Below are 18696 nucleotides of genomic sequence, written 5' to 3' on the forward strand. Positions count from 1 at the left end.
AAATCAAGCCTTGGTAAATTTAAGAAAATTGAAATCATATCAGGTATCTTTTCTGACCACAACACTATGAGACTAGATATCAGTTACAGGAAAAAATCTGTAAAAAATACAAGCACATGGAGGCTAAACAAAACACTACTTAATAACCAAGAGATCACTGAAGAAATCAAAGAATACCTAGAAACAAATGACAATGAAAACACGATGACCCAAAACCTATGGGATGCAGCAAAATTAGTTCTAAGAAGGACGTTTATAGCAATATAACCCTACCTCAAGAAACATCTCAAATAAACAATCTAATCTTACACCTAAAGCAATTAGAGAAAGAAGAACAAAAAAAACCCAAAGTTAGCAGAAGGAAAGAAATCATAAAGATCAGATCAGAAATAAATGAAAAAGAAATGAAGGAAACGATAGCAAAGATCAATAAAACTAAAAGCTGGTTCTTTGAGAAGATAAACAAAATTGATAAACCATTAGCCAGACTCATCAAGAAAAAAAGGGAGGGCTTCCCTGGTGGCACAGTGGTTAAGAATCCGCTTACCAATGCAGGAGACATGGGTTTGAGCCCTGATCTGGGAAGATCCCACATGCCAAGGAGCAATGAAGCCCGTGAGCCACAACTACTGAGCCTGCACTCTAGAGCCCACGAGCCACAACTACTGAGCCCATGTGCCGCAACTACCGAAGCCTGTGTGCCCTAGAGCCTGTGCTCTGCAACAAGAGAAGGCACCGCAATGAGAAGCCTGCGCACCACAACAAAGAGGAGCCCCCGCTCGCCTCAACTACATCAAGCCCACGTGCAGCAACAAAGACCAGACGCAGCCAAAAATAAATAAATAAATTTTTTAAAAGAAAGAAAAAAAGGGAAAAGACTCAAACCAAAAGAATTAGAAATGAAAAAGGAGAAGTAACAACTGACACTGCAGAAATACAAAGGATCATGAGAAATTACTACAAGCAACTGTATGCCAATAAAATGGACAACCTGGAAGAAATGGACAAATTCTTAGAAATGCACAACCTTCCAACACTGAACCAGGAAGAAATAGGAAATATGAACAGACCAATCACAAGCACTGAAATTGAAACTGTGATTAAACTCTTCCAACAAATAAAAGCCCAGGACCAGATGGCTTCACAGGCAAATTCCATCAAACATTTAGAGAAGAGCTAACACCTATCCTTCTCACACTCTTCCAAAATATAGCAGAGGGAGAAACACTCCCAAACTCATTCTACGAGGCCACCATAACAGTGATACCAAAACCAGACAAAGATGTCACAAAGGAAGAAAAACTACAGGTCAATATCACTGATGAACATAGATGCGAAAATCCTCAACAAAATACTAGCAAACAGATTCCAGCAGCACATTAAAAGGATCATACACCATGATCAAGTGGGGTTTATTCCAGGAATGCAAGGATTCTTCATTATACGCAAATCAATCAACGTGATACACCATATCAACAAACTGAAGGAGAAAAACCATATGATCATCTCAATAGATGCAGAGAAAGCTTTCGACAAAATTCAACACCCATTTATGATAAAAACCCTGCAGAAAGTAGGCACAGAGGGAACTTTCCTCAACATAATAAAGGCCATATATGACAAACCCATAGCTAACAATGTCCTCAATGGTGAAAAACTGAAATCATTTCCACTAAGATCAGGAACAAGACAAGGTTGCCCACTCTCACCACTATTATTCAACATAGTTTTGGAAGTTTTAGCCACAGCAATCAGAGAAGAAAAAGAAATAAGAAGAATCCAAATAGGAAAAGACAAAGTAAAACTGTCACTGAAGATGAAATGATACTATACATAGAGAATCCTAAAGATACTACCAGAAAACTACTAGAGCTAAGCAATGAATTTGGTAAAGGAGCAGGATACCAAATAATGCACAGACATCTGTAGCATTCCTATACACTAATGATGAAAAATCTGAAAGTGAAATTATAAAAACACTCCCATTTACCATTGCAACAAGAAGAATAAAATATCTAGGAATAAACCTACTTAAGGAGACAAAAGACCTGAATGCAGATAAATTATAAGACACTAACGAAAGAAATTAAAGATGATACAAAGAGATGGAAAGATACACCATGTTCTTGAATTGGAAGAATCAACATTGTGAAAATGACTCTACAACCCAAAGCAATCTACAGATTCAATGCAATCTCTATCAAACTACCATTGGCATTTTCACAGAACTAGAACAAAAAATTTCACAATTTGTATGGAAACGCAAAAGACCCCAAATAGCCAAAGCAATCTTGAGAAAGAAAAACAGAGCTGGAGGAATCAGGCTCCCTGACTTCAGACTATACTACAAAGCTATAGTAATCAAGACAGTATGGTGCTGGCACAAAAACAGAAATATAGATCAATGGAACAGGATAGAAAGCCCAGAGATAAACCCACGCACATATGGTCCCCTTATCTTTAATAAAGGAGGAAAGAATATACACTGGAGAAAAGACAGCCTCTTCAATAAGTGGTGCTGGGAAAACTGGACAGCTACCTGTAAAAGTATGAAATTAGAACACTCCCTAACACTATACACAAAAATAAACTCAAAATGGATTAAAGACCTAAATGTAAAGCCAGACACTATCAAACTCTTAGAGGAAAACATAGGCAGAACACTTTATGACATAAATCACAGCAAGAACCTTTTTGACCCATCTCCTAGAGAAATGGAAATAAAAACAAAAATAAACAAATGGGACCTAATGAAACTTAAAAGCTTTTGCACAGCAAAGGAAACCATAAACAAAACCAAAAGACAACCCTCAGAATGGGAGAAAATATTTGCAAATGAAGCAACTGACAAAGGATTAATCTCCAAAATTTACAACCAGCTCATGCAGCTCACTATCAAAAAAACAAACAACCCAACCCCAAAATGCGCAGAAGACCTAAATAGACATTTCTCCAAAGAAGATATGAAAGAATGCTCAACACATGAAAGAATGCTCAACATCATTAATCATTAGAGAATGCAAATCATTAGAGAAATGCAAATGCAAATCAAAACTACAATGAGATATCATCTCACACTAGTCAGAATGGCCATCATCAAAAAATCTACGAACAATAAATGCTGGAGAGGGTGTGGAGAAAAGGGAACACTATTGCACTGTTGGTGGGAATGTAAATTGATACAGCCACTATGGAGAACAGTATGGAGGTTCCTTAAAAAACTAAAAATAGAACTACCATATGACCCAGCAATCCCACTACTGGGCATATACCCTGAGAAAACCATAATTCAAAAAGAGTCATGTACTAAAATGTTCATTGCAGCTCTATTTACAATAGCCAGGACATGGAAGCAACCTAAGTGTCCATCGACATATGAATGGATAAAGAAGATGTGGCACATATATACAATGGAATATTACTCAGCCATAAGAAGAAACGAAATTGAGTTATTTGTGGTGAGGTGGATGGAACTAGTCTGTCATACAGAGTGAAGTAATGCTAACACATATATATGGAATCTAAGAAAATAAAAAAGGTCATGAAGAACCTAGGGGTAAGATGGGAATAAAGACACAGACCTACTAGAGAATGGACTTGAGGATATGGGGAGGGGGAAGGGTAAGCTGTGACAAAGTGAGAGAGTGGCATGGACATATATACACTACCAAACATCAAATAGATAGCTAGTGGGAAGCAGCCACATAGCACAGGGAGATCAGCTCGGTGCTTTGTGACCACCTAGAGGGGTGGAATAGGGCGGGTGGGATGGAGGGAGACACAAGAGGGAAGAGATACGGGAACATATGTATATGTATAACTGATTCACATTGTTATAAAGCAGAAACTAACACACCATTGTAAAGCAATTATACTCCAATAAAGATGTTAAAAAAAAAGAAACGAAATTGAGTTATTTGTAGTGAGGTGGATAGACCTAGAGTCTGTCATACAGAGTTAAGTAAGTCAGAAAGAGAAAAACAAATACCGTATGCTAACACATACATATGGAATCTAAGGAAAAAAAAAAAAGGTCATGAAGAACCTAGGGGCAAGACGGGAATAAAGACACAGACCTACTAGAGAATGGACTTGAGGATATGGGGAGGGGGAAGGGTAAGCTGTGAAAAAGCGAGAGAGTGGCATGGACATATATACACTACCAAACATCAAATAGATAGCTAGTGGGAAGCAGCCACATAGCACAGGGAGATCAGCTCCGTGCTTTGTGACCACCTAGAGGGGTGGGAGGGAGGGAGATGCAAGAGGGAAGAGATAGGGGAACATATGTATATGTATAACTGATTCACTTTGTTATAAAGCAGAAACTAACACACCATTGTAAAGCAATTATACTCCAATAAAGATGTTAAAAAAAAAAAAAAGTAAAACTACAATGAGGTACCACCTCACACTGGTCAGAATGGCCATTATAAAGTCTACAAGGGCTTCCCTGGTGGCGCAGTGGTTGAGAATCCGCCTGCCAATGCAGGAGACACGGGTTCGTGCCCTGGTCCGGGAAGATCCCACATGCCGCGGAGCAACTAAGCCCGTGAGCCATGGCTGCTGAGCCTGTGCGTCCGGAGCCTGTGCTCCGCAACGGGAGAGGGCACAACAGTGAGAGGCCCACATACCGCAAAAAAAAAAAAAAAAAAAAAAAAAAAAAAAAAAAGTCTACAAATAACAAATGCTGGAGAGGGTGTGGAGAAAAGGCAACCCTCTTATACTGTTCATGGAATATAAGAGTTTGCAGCCACTGTGGAAAACAGTATTGAGGTTCCTCAGAAAACTAAAGAGTTACCATATGATCCAGCAATCCCACTCCTGGGCACATATCCACAAAACTCTAATTCAAAAAGATACATGCACCCCCTATGTTCATAGCAGCTCTATTCACAATAGCCAAGACATGGAAACAACCTGAATGTCCATCAATTGGATGAATGGATAAAGAAGACGTGGCACATATATACAATGGAATACTACTCAGCCATAAAAAATGAAATAATGCCATTTGCAGCAACATGGATGCAACTAGAGATTATCATACTAAGTGAAGTCAGAAAGAGAAAGACAAATATATGATATCATTTATACGTGGAATCTAAAATATGACACAAATGAACCTATCTATGAAACAGAAAGAGACTCACAGACATAGAGAACAGACCTGTGGTTGCCAAGGGGGAGGAAGCTGGGGTAGGGATGGAGTGGGAGGTTGGGGTTAGCAGATGTGAGCTTTTATATATAGAATGGATAAACAACAAGGTCCTATTGTATGGCACAAAGAACTATATTCAACATTCTATGATAAACCATAAACCATAATGGAGAAGAATTTTTTAAAAAGGAGTATATATATATAACTGAATCACTTTGCTGTATAGCAGAAATTAACGTAACGTTGTAAATCAACTATACTTCAATTTTTTAAAAAATTGAAAAAACAATGCAATATTATTCAGCCTTAAAAAAGAATGAAATTCTGATATGTGCTAAAATGTGGATGAACCTGGAAAACAGTATGCTAAACAACAGAAGCCAGACACAAAAACAGATTTTATAATTCCACTTATATGGAGTGTAGGCAAACTCACAGAAACAGAAAGTAGAATGGTGGTTACCAAAGGCTAAGGGGTAGGGGAAATGGGAAGTTATTGTTTAATGGGTACAGAGTTTGTTTGGGATGCTGAAAAGCTCTAGAAATGGACGGTGATGATGGTTGCACAACACTGTGAATGTACTTAATGCCACTGAATTGCACACTTTATGGTATGGCTAAAATGATAGATTTTATGTTATGTATATTTTACCACAATAAAAAAATACCAAAAAAATTGTAGTCGATGATATACTAGAAAAAGACAAGCAATAACAAATGGAATCCTCATACACTGCCTAAGGGAATATAAAATGGTGCAGCCACTTTAGAAAACAATTTGGCATTCTTCAGAAAGAAAACAGGGAAAAGTGGATATTCACACTCAAAAGAATAAACTTGGACTCTTACCTTACACCCTACACAAAAATTAACTAAAAATTAATTAGAGGCCTAAAGGTAAGACCAAATACTTTAAAACTCCTAGAAGAAAACTGGGGAAAAGCCTCATAATATTGGATTTGGCAATGATTTCTTGGCTATGACAACAAAAGAGCAAAAATAGACAAATGGGACATCAAACCTAAAAGCTTTTGTGCAAAGGACACAATCAACAGAGTGAAAGGCAACCTACAGAATAGGAGAACATATCTGCAAGTCATCTATCTAATAAAGGGTTAATATCTGGAACATATAAAGAATTCCTACAACTCAACAACAAAATTCAACCTGATTAAAGTGAGCAAAGAACTTGAACACTGATCCAAAGATGATATTCAAATGGTCAACCAACAAGTGAAAAGATGAGCAACACAGCTAATTAGAGAAATGCAAATCAAAATCACAATGTGTCACCTCACACCCATTAGGATGGCCACCCATTTTTTTAAAAAACCATAAACAGAAAATATCAAGGGCTGACAAGGATGCAAAGAAATCAGAACCGTTGTAGGATTGTAAAATGGTGCAAACACTATGGAAAACAGTATGGAGCTTCCTCAAATAATTAAAAATAGAACTACCATATAGTTCAGCAATCCTACTTCTGGGTATATATCCAAAAGAACTGAAAGCAGGGACACAAAGAGATTTGCAAGCCCAGGTTCCTAGCAGCACTACTCACAATAGCCAAGAGGTGGAAGCAACCCAAATGGCCATCGAAGAATGAAAGGATAAACAAAATCTGGTGTATACACACAAAGGGATTAATTATTCAGTCTTAAAAAAGGAAGGAAATCTTGTCACATGTTACAACATGGACGACCCCTGAGGACATTATGTTAAGTGAAATAAGCCAGTCAAAAAAGACAAGGAGGGGCTTCCCTGGTGGCGCAGTGGCTTAGAGTCCGCCTGCCGATGCAGGGGACACGGGTTTGTGCCCCGGTCCAGGAAGATCCCACATGCCGCGGAGCGGCTGGGCCCGTGAGCTACGGCCGCTGAGCCTGCGCATCCGGAGCCTGTGCTCCACAACGGGAGAGGCCACAACAGTGAGAGGCCCACGTACCGCAAAAAAAAACCAAAAAAACAAAAAAAAAACAAGTACTATATGATTCCATTTATATGAGGTATCTAAAGTAGTGAAATTTATATAGAAACAAAAAGTGGCATGGGCTTCCCTGGTGGCGCAGTGGTTGGGGGTCCACGTGCCGATGCAGGGGATGAGGGTTCATGCCCTGGTCCAGGAGGATCCCACGTGCCACCGAGCGGCTGGGCCCGTGAGCCGTGGCTGCTGGGCCTGCGCATCCGGAGCCTGTGCTCCGCAGCGGGAGGGGCTGCAGCGGTGAGAGGTCCGCGTACCGCAAAAAAAAAAAAAAAAAAAAAGTGGCATGATAGTTACCAGGAGCTGCGGAAGGGGAAAAAAGGGAAATTGTTGTATAATGGGTATAGAGTTTCAGTTTTACAAGACAAAAAGAGTTTTGGAGGTGTTTCATAACAATGTGACTATAATTAACTCTACTAAACTATACACTTAAAAATGGTTTAAATGGTGCATTTTATGTGTTTTTTACCACCGTTTTAAAAAAGTTAAACAGAGTACCATATGACCCAACAATTCCACTTCTAGGTATATTAGCAAGAGAAATGAAAACATATGTCCACACAAAACATGTATTTGAAAATTCATAGCAGCATTATCATAATATTAAGCCAAAAAGTAGAAACAAATATCCACCAACAGATGAATGAATAAATAAAATGTGATGTATCCATATAATGGAATATTATTTAGCCATAAAAAGAAATATGTATTGACACGTGCCACTATGGATGAACTCTGAAAACATTACACTAAGTGAAAGAAGCAGCCACAAAAGGCCTCATATTTATGTGATTCCATTTTTATGAAGTGTCCAGAACAGGCAAATCCACAGAGAAAGAAAGTAGGTGTCTAGGGCTGAGGGGAGGTGGGGAATAGGGAGTGACTGCTAATGGCTATGGGGTTTCTTCCTGGGGTAATGAAAATGTTCTGGAGTAGGTGATGGTGATAGTAGCACAATCTTGTAAATATAATAAAAACCACTGAATTGTATAGTTGAACATGAGTTTGAACTGCACAGGTCCACCTTACAAAGATTTTTTTTTTAAGTAAGTACTATGGTACTACATGAGCCATGGTTGGTTGAATCCATGGATGCATAACAGTGGACAGAGTGCTGACTATAAAGTTATACACAGATTTTCAACTGTGTGGAGGCTCAGCAACCCTAACCTCTGCATTGTTCAAGGGTCAACTGTGCTTTTAAATGATGAATTTTAGGACATGTGAATTATACCTTGATTTAAAAAAAAAAAAAGACTGATTTGGGAAGCACTACTGGGGGTTCAGTAACTTCAGCCTATTTTCCTCCTCCAAGGAAGGGGGTACAATCTCTTTCTCTCTTTCCCTAAAAAAGAATTTAAAAAGACTATCCCAGTTGGACTCTAACAGCTAAGTACAGCAACCCTTCTGTTTCTGCAGTGGGTCAGCTCATCCCTCCACAGCTCCTCTATCTGAATGAACCTGGCTAGTCCAGACAATGACAAGCACACACACCCTCAGCAGCCAAACAACTGAGTTCAAGCGGTCCTCAGGCTCCCTGGGAAGCAGGACTACAAGCACTGGGATCATTCTGTCAGCCTCACACAGTGGCTATAATTTCTCCTCCTGGGGAGTATCCACAAAACAAGTTAAGGACTGGTTCCACAGCTTCCTGAAATCAAGAGAAAATCCAAAGGGACTACCCATCTTCCATCTTCCTATGAAAGCAAGACTAAAGACAACCTAAATATTCATTAATAGAAGACTCGTTACAATAGTATTCATTTGCATGGACTACTGCAATGCCATTAAAAAGAATGATCCTGGGGTGCTGGTAATTTCCATTTCTTCATCTGGGCGCTAGTTATGTAGATGTGCTCAGTTTGTAAAAATTAATTGTACATCTGACATATGCATATTCTTCTATGTATATTATACTTCAATAAAATATTTTTAAAAGCATACAACAGACCTACTTGCATCAATATGGAATGTCCTTTAAAATACTAAGTGAAAAAAAATAAAGGTGTAGAGGAGTAGAGGAGGTGTGGAGGTGTAGAGGAGTATGCATTACATGCTACTGTTTGTGTTTAAACCATAGTTAGATACAGATATAAATATCTATATATAAACAGGTGCTTTGGAAGACTACACAAGCAGCTAAAAAGGCAATGGTTATGGGGATGGAACTGGACATCTACAGTGAGAGAGATTTATTTTTTTATTTTACATATTCTCTATTTTAATGTTACCATGCACATTTATTCATTTTACAATGACAAACTATAAACCAAGTAGCCGAAAACATCCCTCTTTCTTCACTGAATGCCAGCCTGCTGCCTTGGGACAATTTGCTGCAATTTGGTCTATGAATCAGCACTGAGATACCTGAGATGGGGGAAGGCAGTGTGGTTTATCAGAAAGGTAATTAGTGGTGGTTTGCTATAGCAGAAAGTGAATGGATATAATAAAATGCATATTATTTGAACTAAGGAGTTTGTTTCCCATCTCCAGCCTTTCTAGCTGTGTGATCTCAGACAAGTTATTTAACCTCTCAGCCTCACTTACCCCATCTGAACAATGAGGATACCAGTAACAGGGCTCTTAAGGACTTCCCTGGTGGCACAGTGGTTAAGAATCCACCTGCCAATGCAGGGGACACGGCCCTGGTCCGGGAAGATCCCACATGCCGTAGAGCAACTAAGCCCGTGCGCCACAACTATTGAACCTGCACTCTAGAGCCCATGAGCCACAACAACTCAGCCCGCGTGCTGCAACTACTGAAGCCCACATGCCTAGAGCCCGTGCTCTGCAACAAGAGAAGCCACTGCAATGAGAAGCCCATGCACCGCAACGAAGAGTGGCCCCGACTCACCACAACTAGAGAAAGCCCACGTGCAGCAACAAAGACCCAACGCGGCCAAAAATAAATAAATAAATTTATTTTTACAAAAGATTAATAATAAGGATTAACAATAATATGTGTGTCTGTAAAGTACCTAACATAGTACTTGAAGCCTAGCTGGCACTCCAGCATTAGTTTTGTTATCCTTTCCCCAGAAATAACTAAAACTATGACGAGTGCCTCATAGGCATCTCTAAAAGCTAGAAATGTAGGGGAAATACTCTGCTTGGGGGTTGCCTGGGACCTCTACTACAGGCTTAAAAAGCCTTGCAGAGCAAGGTAATACAGGAGACTAGCTGAAATATAAAGGTAACAGGGACAAGCCTAACTTTGAAGAATGCTACTTGATGCTCCCCCTTCATTCTACAAACACCAAGTGAACTTACAACAAGTTTTTCAGAGCAATGTGACATTTGGGGAGATATGTCTGTGTAACAATTTTTTTTTAAAAATCCCTAAACCAGATAAGGAAAAAAAAAAAAGATTAAGGGATTAAGACCAGTTCTCTGGTAGATCTTGACAAAGTGATTTCCAGGAACAGATTGAGCTAGAAGAGTCAAAAACTAGGGACTCCAAAACTGCTATCAGCTCTAAGGGAGGTTTTTCACCTCACCACTGGATTCCACCTTAAAGATAAGTAAATTACAGGTATCCCTTATGATTTGAACTGTTCTTATCCAAACCCAGGACTCAAAAGAGATATGGATAAATTTGAGATATCCCTTGTTAAACCTCAAGCTCAGGAGACAAATGCATTTGGATAAAACATTTTGCTGTCTGAACTTGCTATAAGCAAAATCTTGCCATCCAAATCCATGAGCACGTTAGGTTCAGATAGCTAGGAATTCTTACATGAAATGTTTGGCGTAAAACTGCGAAATCTTTAACCTGCTACAGTTTTCAAGCTGCCAGTGTCCAGGTGTGAATACTACAGAGCAAAGAAGCACACTAGTCTCACAGAGCTTTGAAACTTTCTAGGTCAGTGGCCTAAGGACTTGTCAAGTTCTTTCAAAAGAAAAAAGAAAAACACTCAGAGAACAGCTACAATCCAAGGAAAATATGGTACAGAATGAATCTGTCACCCCATCCTCAATAAAAGCCAAGAGCTGAGCCAACCTCACTTAGAATCAGCCTAAAGGAAGCAATCGAGGGGCTAAGCAAGGTCACTGGAATGAACTGGCACCTCTGAAAAGAGACAAGATATAACTAAAGCACACGTTTATTGATCACCGAAATTTTAGTATAGAGCTAACTGATTATAAAGCACCACCAACAAGTGTTGTGAGGCTAGATTCACTGCTACCAAAATAATTATTTCCTGAAGGAGGAGCGTGAGATGACACTGAACAGATCAAAGAGCATTTCCTCAGCCTTTAAATGTCACTTAGCTAACCTGACAATAAGTATTTAAGGTCTTTAGCATGACCATTCACATTTATGTGGTTCGAAGTACTTTATACTCAAGCTGCTAGTTATACTGCAAAGTCACCTAAGGGAAAGAATTCTGATTTTTAATTATCTCCAAATACCAACTTCTTTGAATAAACCATTCCCTGGCATGAAAAAGGTTTTAAATTCTGGTCCCAGGTTTCCTCAAATGTTAAATGACAAAATCTTCACAATCTTCAAAGAACACTAGGTATCAACTAATTGAGATACTTTGAAAATATCAAAAGAAATCAAAACTTTGCTACCCTAAGGGAAGGCTATTAATACTCAGAGAACAAGCAAACAAACCAAAAATCCCAATTAATTCCAATGGAAACATGTGTTATTACAGAGCTATTTTTGAAGTTATCATATTTATTAAGACCTCACTGACTAATCAATTATGCAGTATGGCAATACACTTTGAAAAATCTCAATCTTTTGATTCAAGATCTCATCGACATTCATTCACTCAACAGATTTTAACTGAATGCCTTTACTGTGTGCCAGGTATGTGCTAGGAGCTATAGCAAAATGAAAAATCTCATCATTGTCCTCAGAGATGATACATGTACAATTATATAAGGCAGGTTGTGTTATAAGTGATTAAAAAGTGCAATGAGTTCAGAAAAAAAGCACTTCCTGCAGGAAGCAATGTCTAAACCATAAGCTTGAAGACAGAATCAGGTTCCACCAAGGAGACAGAAAAATTAAACCTTCCAGACACAGTCTGAATGAAGAAACATAAGCACCTTTTCTCCACTTAAGTAGGTATAGAAAATTAAGAGTACCATTAAGTCTAACCATATTTAAGGAAAAGCAGTATTTTACTATTTCTCTAGGAAGATTTTTTTCCCTATCTGCACAATTGTTAAAGAACTTACAAATCCATTTTCCCAAACTTCTCAAAATAATTAAGTCCATAATATATTGCACAAGTGTTACCTTGAAGAACCAAATCTGTCTTCCATAAAAATTCACAAAAAAACAAATTATCATGGTGATATACATGTTATGCTTACATTTAAAGAGGATTTTATAAACAGCATGGTGTAGAAAAGAGAAAACCGGCTTTAGGATGAGACAGACCTGGGTTTTGAAACTCAGCTCTTACTTACTAGCAGTGTGACCTTCGAAAAGTTCCTTCTCTGAAAGCCAGTTTCCTTATCTGTAAAAAGGGAGACAACTACCCTGTAAGCAACCCTGTGCGGTACAGAGAGAATATGTATAAAGCATGCTGCATAAAGAAGGTGCTTAATCAATGTCCCCTTTAGTTACTTTAATGGGAAAGTAATAATTACTCACAACCTATTTCACAAGCTAGGATTTTACAACAAAGATAGATCATTTGATCAATATCATACTAGATCAAAATTAGAAAATAACTGACCCAGAGCCTCATGTATACCTTTATGCCACACTACCTTCAAACCATTATATTAGCCTGAAGGTACAGAAACTCTGTCTTATAAACCACTGATGAGCATGGTACAAAAGCCATTGACTATGACATACTGTACCTTTTGGTTTGATTTCTCTTCCCTTGAATGGCTAAAACGTGTAAGCTAACACAAACCTGTCACAGTCCGCTGGCCATCACTTAGGTTATTCCACCACTTGTTAATCTAAAACAGAAGAAAAATTGCATATCACCATATGGTAAGTAATTTCAGGCTACGTAAATGAAAAGCAAGAAAGAAAATGCTTTGCGCATAAATGAAAGGGTCCTCATCTATAAAAATCTCTACTGAACAACAGACATAACAAATATGTGATAGAGTGGAAAACACAGGTGTTTTAGTCAGACAGCCTGCATTCTCTACACAAAGCCACTGATTAGCTCTGTGACCTCAAATTACTTCTAAACTTCAGTTTCCTGATACATAAAATGGAGACAGTAACAGATATCTAGCAGTACCACTGTGAGGAATATCAATAACATAAAGTACCTAGCACACTATCAAGTGATTGTTCACCAAGACCCAATCTAGTTTTAAAATTCTAACCAAGAAAATTTCCTACTAAAATTGCCTTTAAAAAAAAAAAAAAAAAAGGTATAATACTAGATTGAGGTTTAGAAAAAGACAGAATCCTAATCTTTCAGGGGCACACCTTGAAATTTTTATAGATGATATATGCCTAGAATTTGCTTTAGAGTAATCAGTGGTGGGGAGGGAAGGGAAAGAAGGGGAACTAGATGAAACAAAGTTGCCTATGTGTCAATAATTGTTGACATTGGATGACAGGGGTTCATTATACTATTCTCTTCACTCTTTTTACTTTACCTTTGAAATTTTCCATGATTAAAGTTTTTTAATTAAAAAAAACTATGTTCTAACTATGAAACTGAACCAGACTTTGTATACTAATACAGAAAGAAACCCAAGGTAAAGAAAAAAAGTTACAGATCAACATGTATTTGATTCATGCACAACAATGATTCCATTTTTGTAATTCAGTTGACCCTTGAACAGCAGGGGTTTGAACTGCACTGGACTTATATGCAGGATTTTTCAACAAATAAGTACTACAATATACTACACCATTCGCAGTTGGTGGAATCCACAGATGTGGGACCGCTGTTACAGAGGCCCAACTATAAAGTTACAGGCACATTTGCCACCGTGTGGAGGGTCGACACTCCAACCCCTGAGTTGTTCAAGGTCAACAACAATTAAATGTGTGTGAACTCTCAGACCTTACTCACTGCATATGTAGTAGCGGGGCACAGGTTCCCAGGACTTTCACTTCCCATGTTATATTTATGTGTTATTTCAATTTTCTTTAACATGGATTTTATATTTTATCTCTTATCATTTAACTACTTTAAACAAATCCATCTTTGGATGAAGATTATGTATATTGCATGTGTCATTTTCACCATTCCAATGAACAATTTGGGTATCAAAACTTTATAGTGCAGAAGCCTGTAGCTTTCAAGGGATCCAGGACTGTGGAATAGGTCAGTGTTACTATCTTCTCAAACATATTGTACTGAATAAAAACCACTGTTCATTATTGCAGGTTTTACCTGCAAATATTACATCCATTGTTCTTCTGACATAAAGCCTCTCTAGAATTGGTAGGGCTCATGCTTCTTGTATCTATGGGGAAACAAGGAGGAATGAATTTTTCTCCCTACTTAGAGGAACTTTCAACTATCATTAGGAAAAAGAAAACCCAAGGCTGCTCTCTCACTGGCCAGGAATAAGAAGTTCCTAGGAAGGAGAAAACTGAAGAGGACATCAACACTCTCTCCAAATTGGAAGAGTAGTGTCATAAAAAAAATATGGAGATGATTGAAAAATAAATGGACCTGGATCCACAAATTAGCCTATGGTCTCTGCTCAATAAGTACTGGCAAATGAAATAAAATATATGCTTTATCTAAAAGGCAACATTTTAAGAAAATAAGTTAGGTGGAAGGAAGGCTATTAACTTGCATATGAAATAATGAAAAGTTCTAAAAGCTCTATATTTGTACCCTTTTCTTGCATCTTGATCCCCTGAGCACAGTTAGAAAAAACATCAACAGTGGTTATTTATCAGAGATATATAAACATCATGTCACTGAGAAGCTTTTTAAAACCCACATAGTATCTCTACCCCTTAAGCATAAAACTCCCTGTGATTCTAATATGTATTCTAAAAGTAAAACAGTGGCCCTTAGTAGAGCTGGAAGAGGCTCCAAAACATTAATTTTTAACAACTATCTGTGGTGATTCTTGGTATGTGGGTAGAGGAACAAACTTCTTGGAACCCTGTTAAGTACAACGTTGCCAGACATACAAAACATTAATACTTACTACAATGAAATGACTCTAAAGAAGAATATTAACTGCAATGACTTCACATCTACTGAGCTAATGTTGCCATTAGCTAAAAACACTTCATAAATAACCAGACTTCAAAAACTGATCAACTAGAACAAAAAAAAAGGCCATGTTTATCTTTACCTCCTTTCTGAAGTCTCCTTCCTTCTGTGGTCTTATGCTATCCAACCAATCAGCTTTTATACCATCAAAATAACTCTGGACCCTGGATTTCAGTGATTCATATTGCCAAATGGCAGCTGATCCAAATGCACAGCCTGTAAACTATATAAAACAAATATATTACCAAAAAAATTTTTTTCATAGATCTATACATAGTTCCAAGGATGATATTTCATTTTCATTGCTTTTTATAAACATAAGGAACATCTGGCACACTGAAACTTACTAGATGAAAAGAACACTTAATTGTTTCCCATTTTATTAACGTTAAAATAACATTTAATTGTTTCCCATTTTATTAAATTTACAGTACCCTGGGGCCTGTTTACAGTTAGAACTTTTCCAATAAAATTCAAAATATCAACTCAGTATCACTTGCATTGTTATACCAAACAAGAGGCCCAAGAGTTTCTTCTCCAGGGCTTACATAAATGACCCATACTCTAACAGCAATTATTAAATTCACGTTCTATTGTAATCATGACCCCAGATCCTTTTGATCCCACTCCACTTGTCTTTAAGGGAGCCCAAATGGGACAAGTAGTATTGATACTTTAACACTACACCTGCAGCAAGGTAGGTAACTCCTAGTGACGTGAGCTCTTACCCCAACAGTAAAAAACAAAGGCTTTACAAGAGTCCTTATAGGATAGGGAGAAGGATAAAAGGCTGTTTCTTCTACAGGAGGAATCAAAGCACTTCTCTTGTATGCTTCACTACTTGTTCCTGTGTCTGATCTTCGAGGTTCAACCTTCCTGGGTGCTTTTCTGAATCCACATTTTTGCTGAATAAAAAAGTTAAACCTATAGGGGGAAATAACAGATTAGAAACAGCTTCAGGGACGCCGGTTCGATCCTTGATTGGGGAACTAAGATCCCACATGCCTCGGGGCCACGCTCCACAACTACTGAGATCACGCACCTCAGTGAGAGAGCCTGCGTGCTGCAAACTACAGAGCCCTCGTGCTCTAGAGCCCGCGCAACACAACTATAGAGCCTATGCGCCCTGGAGCCCGCACACCACAACTACAGAGAGAAAACCCTCACGCCGCAACTAGTAAGAAGCCCGAGCGCAGCAACAGAGACCGAGTGTGGTAATGAAAGATCCTGCGTGCCTCAATGAAGATCCCGTGTGCTGCAACTAAGGCCTGACGCAGCCAAAAAAATTAAAAAAATAAAAAAATAAGGAAAATAAATAGGAAGGAACGAAGGAACAAACAGAGCTACATCTTGCAAACATCAACCTCTACGAGCCTCCCCAACTGACGTGCATCATCACCATTTCAGTTTATTCTCACTATACAGCCCCAAAGCTGCCAAAACTCCTACTCCCAGGTAGGATTCAGTCAAAACAATGAACTGTGTGCCCTTCTGGAAAAGTAGAGACATAAACTACAGCAGCTTTACAGGGCATCTGTTTGGGCCGTTACTGTGTATCAATCAATGAAATAATTTGTATCCATCCCCCACACATCTGCAATCCTGTAAAAAGCTGGAGAACTACAAGTTGTGGTTTGAATTAGCACAGAATAGCTTTATTTTTTTTTGAAGTTTGGCCAAACATTTAAATCAAATAATGATTTTCCTTTTATAAGTACTAACCATTACAAATTGGCGGATTTTCCCCACCTTGCCCCCTATTTACTTCACTACCAGTTTGGGGGACACCCAACTAGATGTTCTATAAAGGGTTTTCTTGTTTGAGTCCTTACAGCTTGACCTCCTCAAGACATCTGACACTACTGATCACACCTGTCAGCGCCTGTAAGGTTGCACTCCCTGTTCTTCAAACTTGCTTTCCTAACAGCTTCCCCCTTTCTCCTATCCTATAAAGACAGATATGCTTAAAGGCTCTAATAGTTCCTTTACACATTCTCCATTCAAACTGAACCCATATAAATCTGTGAGGCATTTTTTTCTCTTGTAAAATAGTAATTTCCCCCAGGTAGGCCATGTAGAGGCCCCTTCCTGTTTGTTCTCATTGTACTCTAATCATACTATATCCTTCTAGACTCATAGAACTCCTGTCTGCCAGTCAGACAGGTCTTCTCACCTTTGTAACCTGGGCCTTGAAACACTCTGGTTGAATAAAAGAAAAAGTTCATTTCTGTGGCCTGGATGACTTCTAAGCAAGTAAATGATTCAAATACATGTCTCTAGTCCCAGCCTCAATTTTCTTGTCTTGTATTTCCAACTATATATTGAATAATTCTACTTGGATATGCTCCCCATTACTTTAAAACCAATATATTCAGAAGGGAACTCATCCCCCTCTACAAGCTCCATTTTCTGACTTCTTTATTCTTTCAGTGGGCCCACAGTTACCTTAATCACTAAGATTAAAAATCTAGAAGTCATTATGGAGTTCTCTCTCAATTCTTACCATCTAGTTTAAAACCAAATCTGTCAAATATTTTTTTCACTCCTAATCTAGTCCGGTACCCCATGCTTAAACTACAGCAACATTAAGTTCAAACATTTTAACATGTTGCATGTTCTTTCCTCATATCACTCTTCCACAAACATTCAACACTTCCTCAAATGCCCTCTTAGAGGGCCAACATTCTCTCCCTAATTCCCACACAATCCCTTAGTTCATCCCTTTTGGCCTGGAATACTCTACCATTTCCTAACAGATATCACTGCTTCTAGTACTGCCCTACTCCAATGCATCCTCCACATTTTATTAAGCACAAATATATTATCATTCCCCTGCTTTAAATCCCACAGTAAATTTTTCATCACCCCACCAAACTCAGCAATGCTACTCCTTTGTTGCGGTACTTACTTGCCTTTAACTTTCTTGTGCCCTTCAAAATTCAATTCATTTATTTCCTCCTCCAGGAAGCTTTCCTAAACTCTCGCAGGCTGGGTGTCTCTTTTGTACTCCTAGAGTCCTAAAGCATCCTGTATGTACTCTTATACTTGTCTCATTTATTGCCTGTACCATAACTAGATTATCACTTCTGTATTCATTTTATCTCCACCACCAAGGCCAGTTCCTAATAAAGAAAGGGTCAATAATTATGTTAGAAGAAAGAAGGGGTCAAGAATGATTATTGGTTTTATTCTGAATAACTGAAAGGAAGGTGGTACTATTCACTAAGACAAGGAAAATCAGAGGCACCAAAATAGGAAACTGGAAAATGAGAGATGAATAATTCCATTTTGGGCACTGTTTAAAATGCTTGCAATCACAGCAGCTCAGTTCTAACAGGTAAAAATTGGAACTTAAATTTCCATCAACAGGG

General features: G+C 38.4%; 1 protein-coding gene across 2 annotated transcripts in view; it reads right to left on the reverse strand.

The window, feature by feature from the left end:
* PARL (presenilin associated rhomboid like) overlaps window positions 1-18696 on the reverse strand; it is a 66304-nt gene that overhangs the window by 40470 nt on the left and 7138 nt on the right. For both annotated transcript variants that reach the window (XM_059064550.2, XM_059064551.2), the window contains exons 2-4: window positions 16054-16249; window positions 15408-15548; window positions 13028-13076 (exon numbers count right to left, since the gene is read on the reverse strand). In XM_059064550.2, coding sequence (XP_058920533.1) covers window positions 13028-13076; window positions 15408-15548; window positions 16054-16249 — 386 coding nt within the window. The remainder of the gene's footprint in view (window positions 1-13027; window positions 13077-15407; window positions 15549-16053; window positions 16250-18696) is intronic.

The sequence above is a fragment of the Kogia breviceps genome, chromosome 5 (genome assembly GCF_026419965.1).
Source record: "Kogia breviceps isolate mKogBre1 chromosome 5, mKogBre1 haplotype 1, whole genome shotgun sequence".
Classification (NCBI taxonomy): Eukaryota; Metazoa; Chordata; class Mammalia; order Artiodactyla; family Physeteridae; genus Kogia; species Kogia breviceps.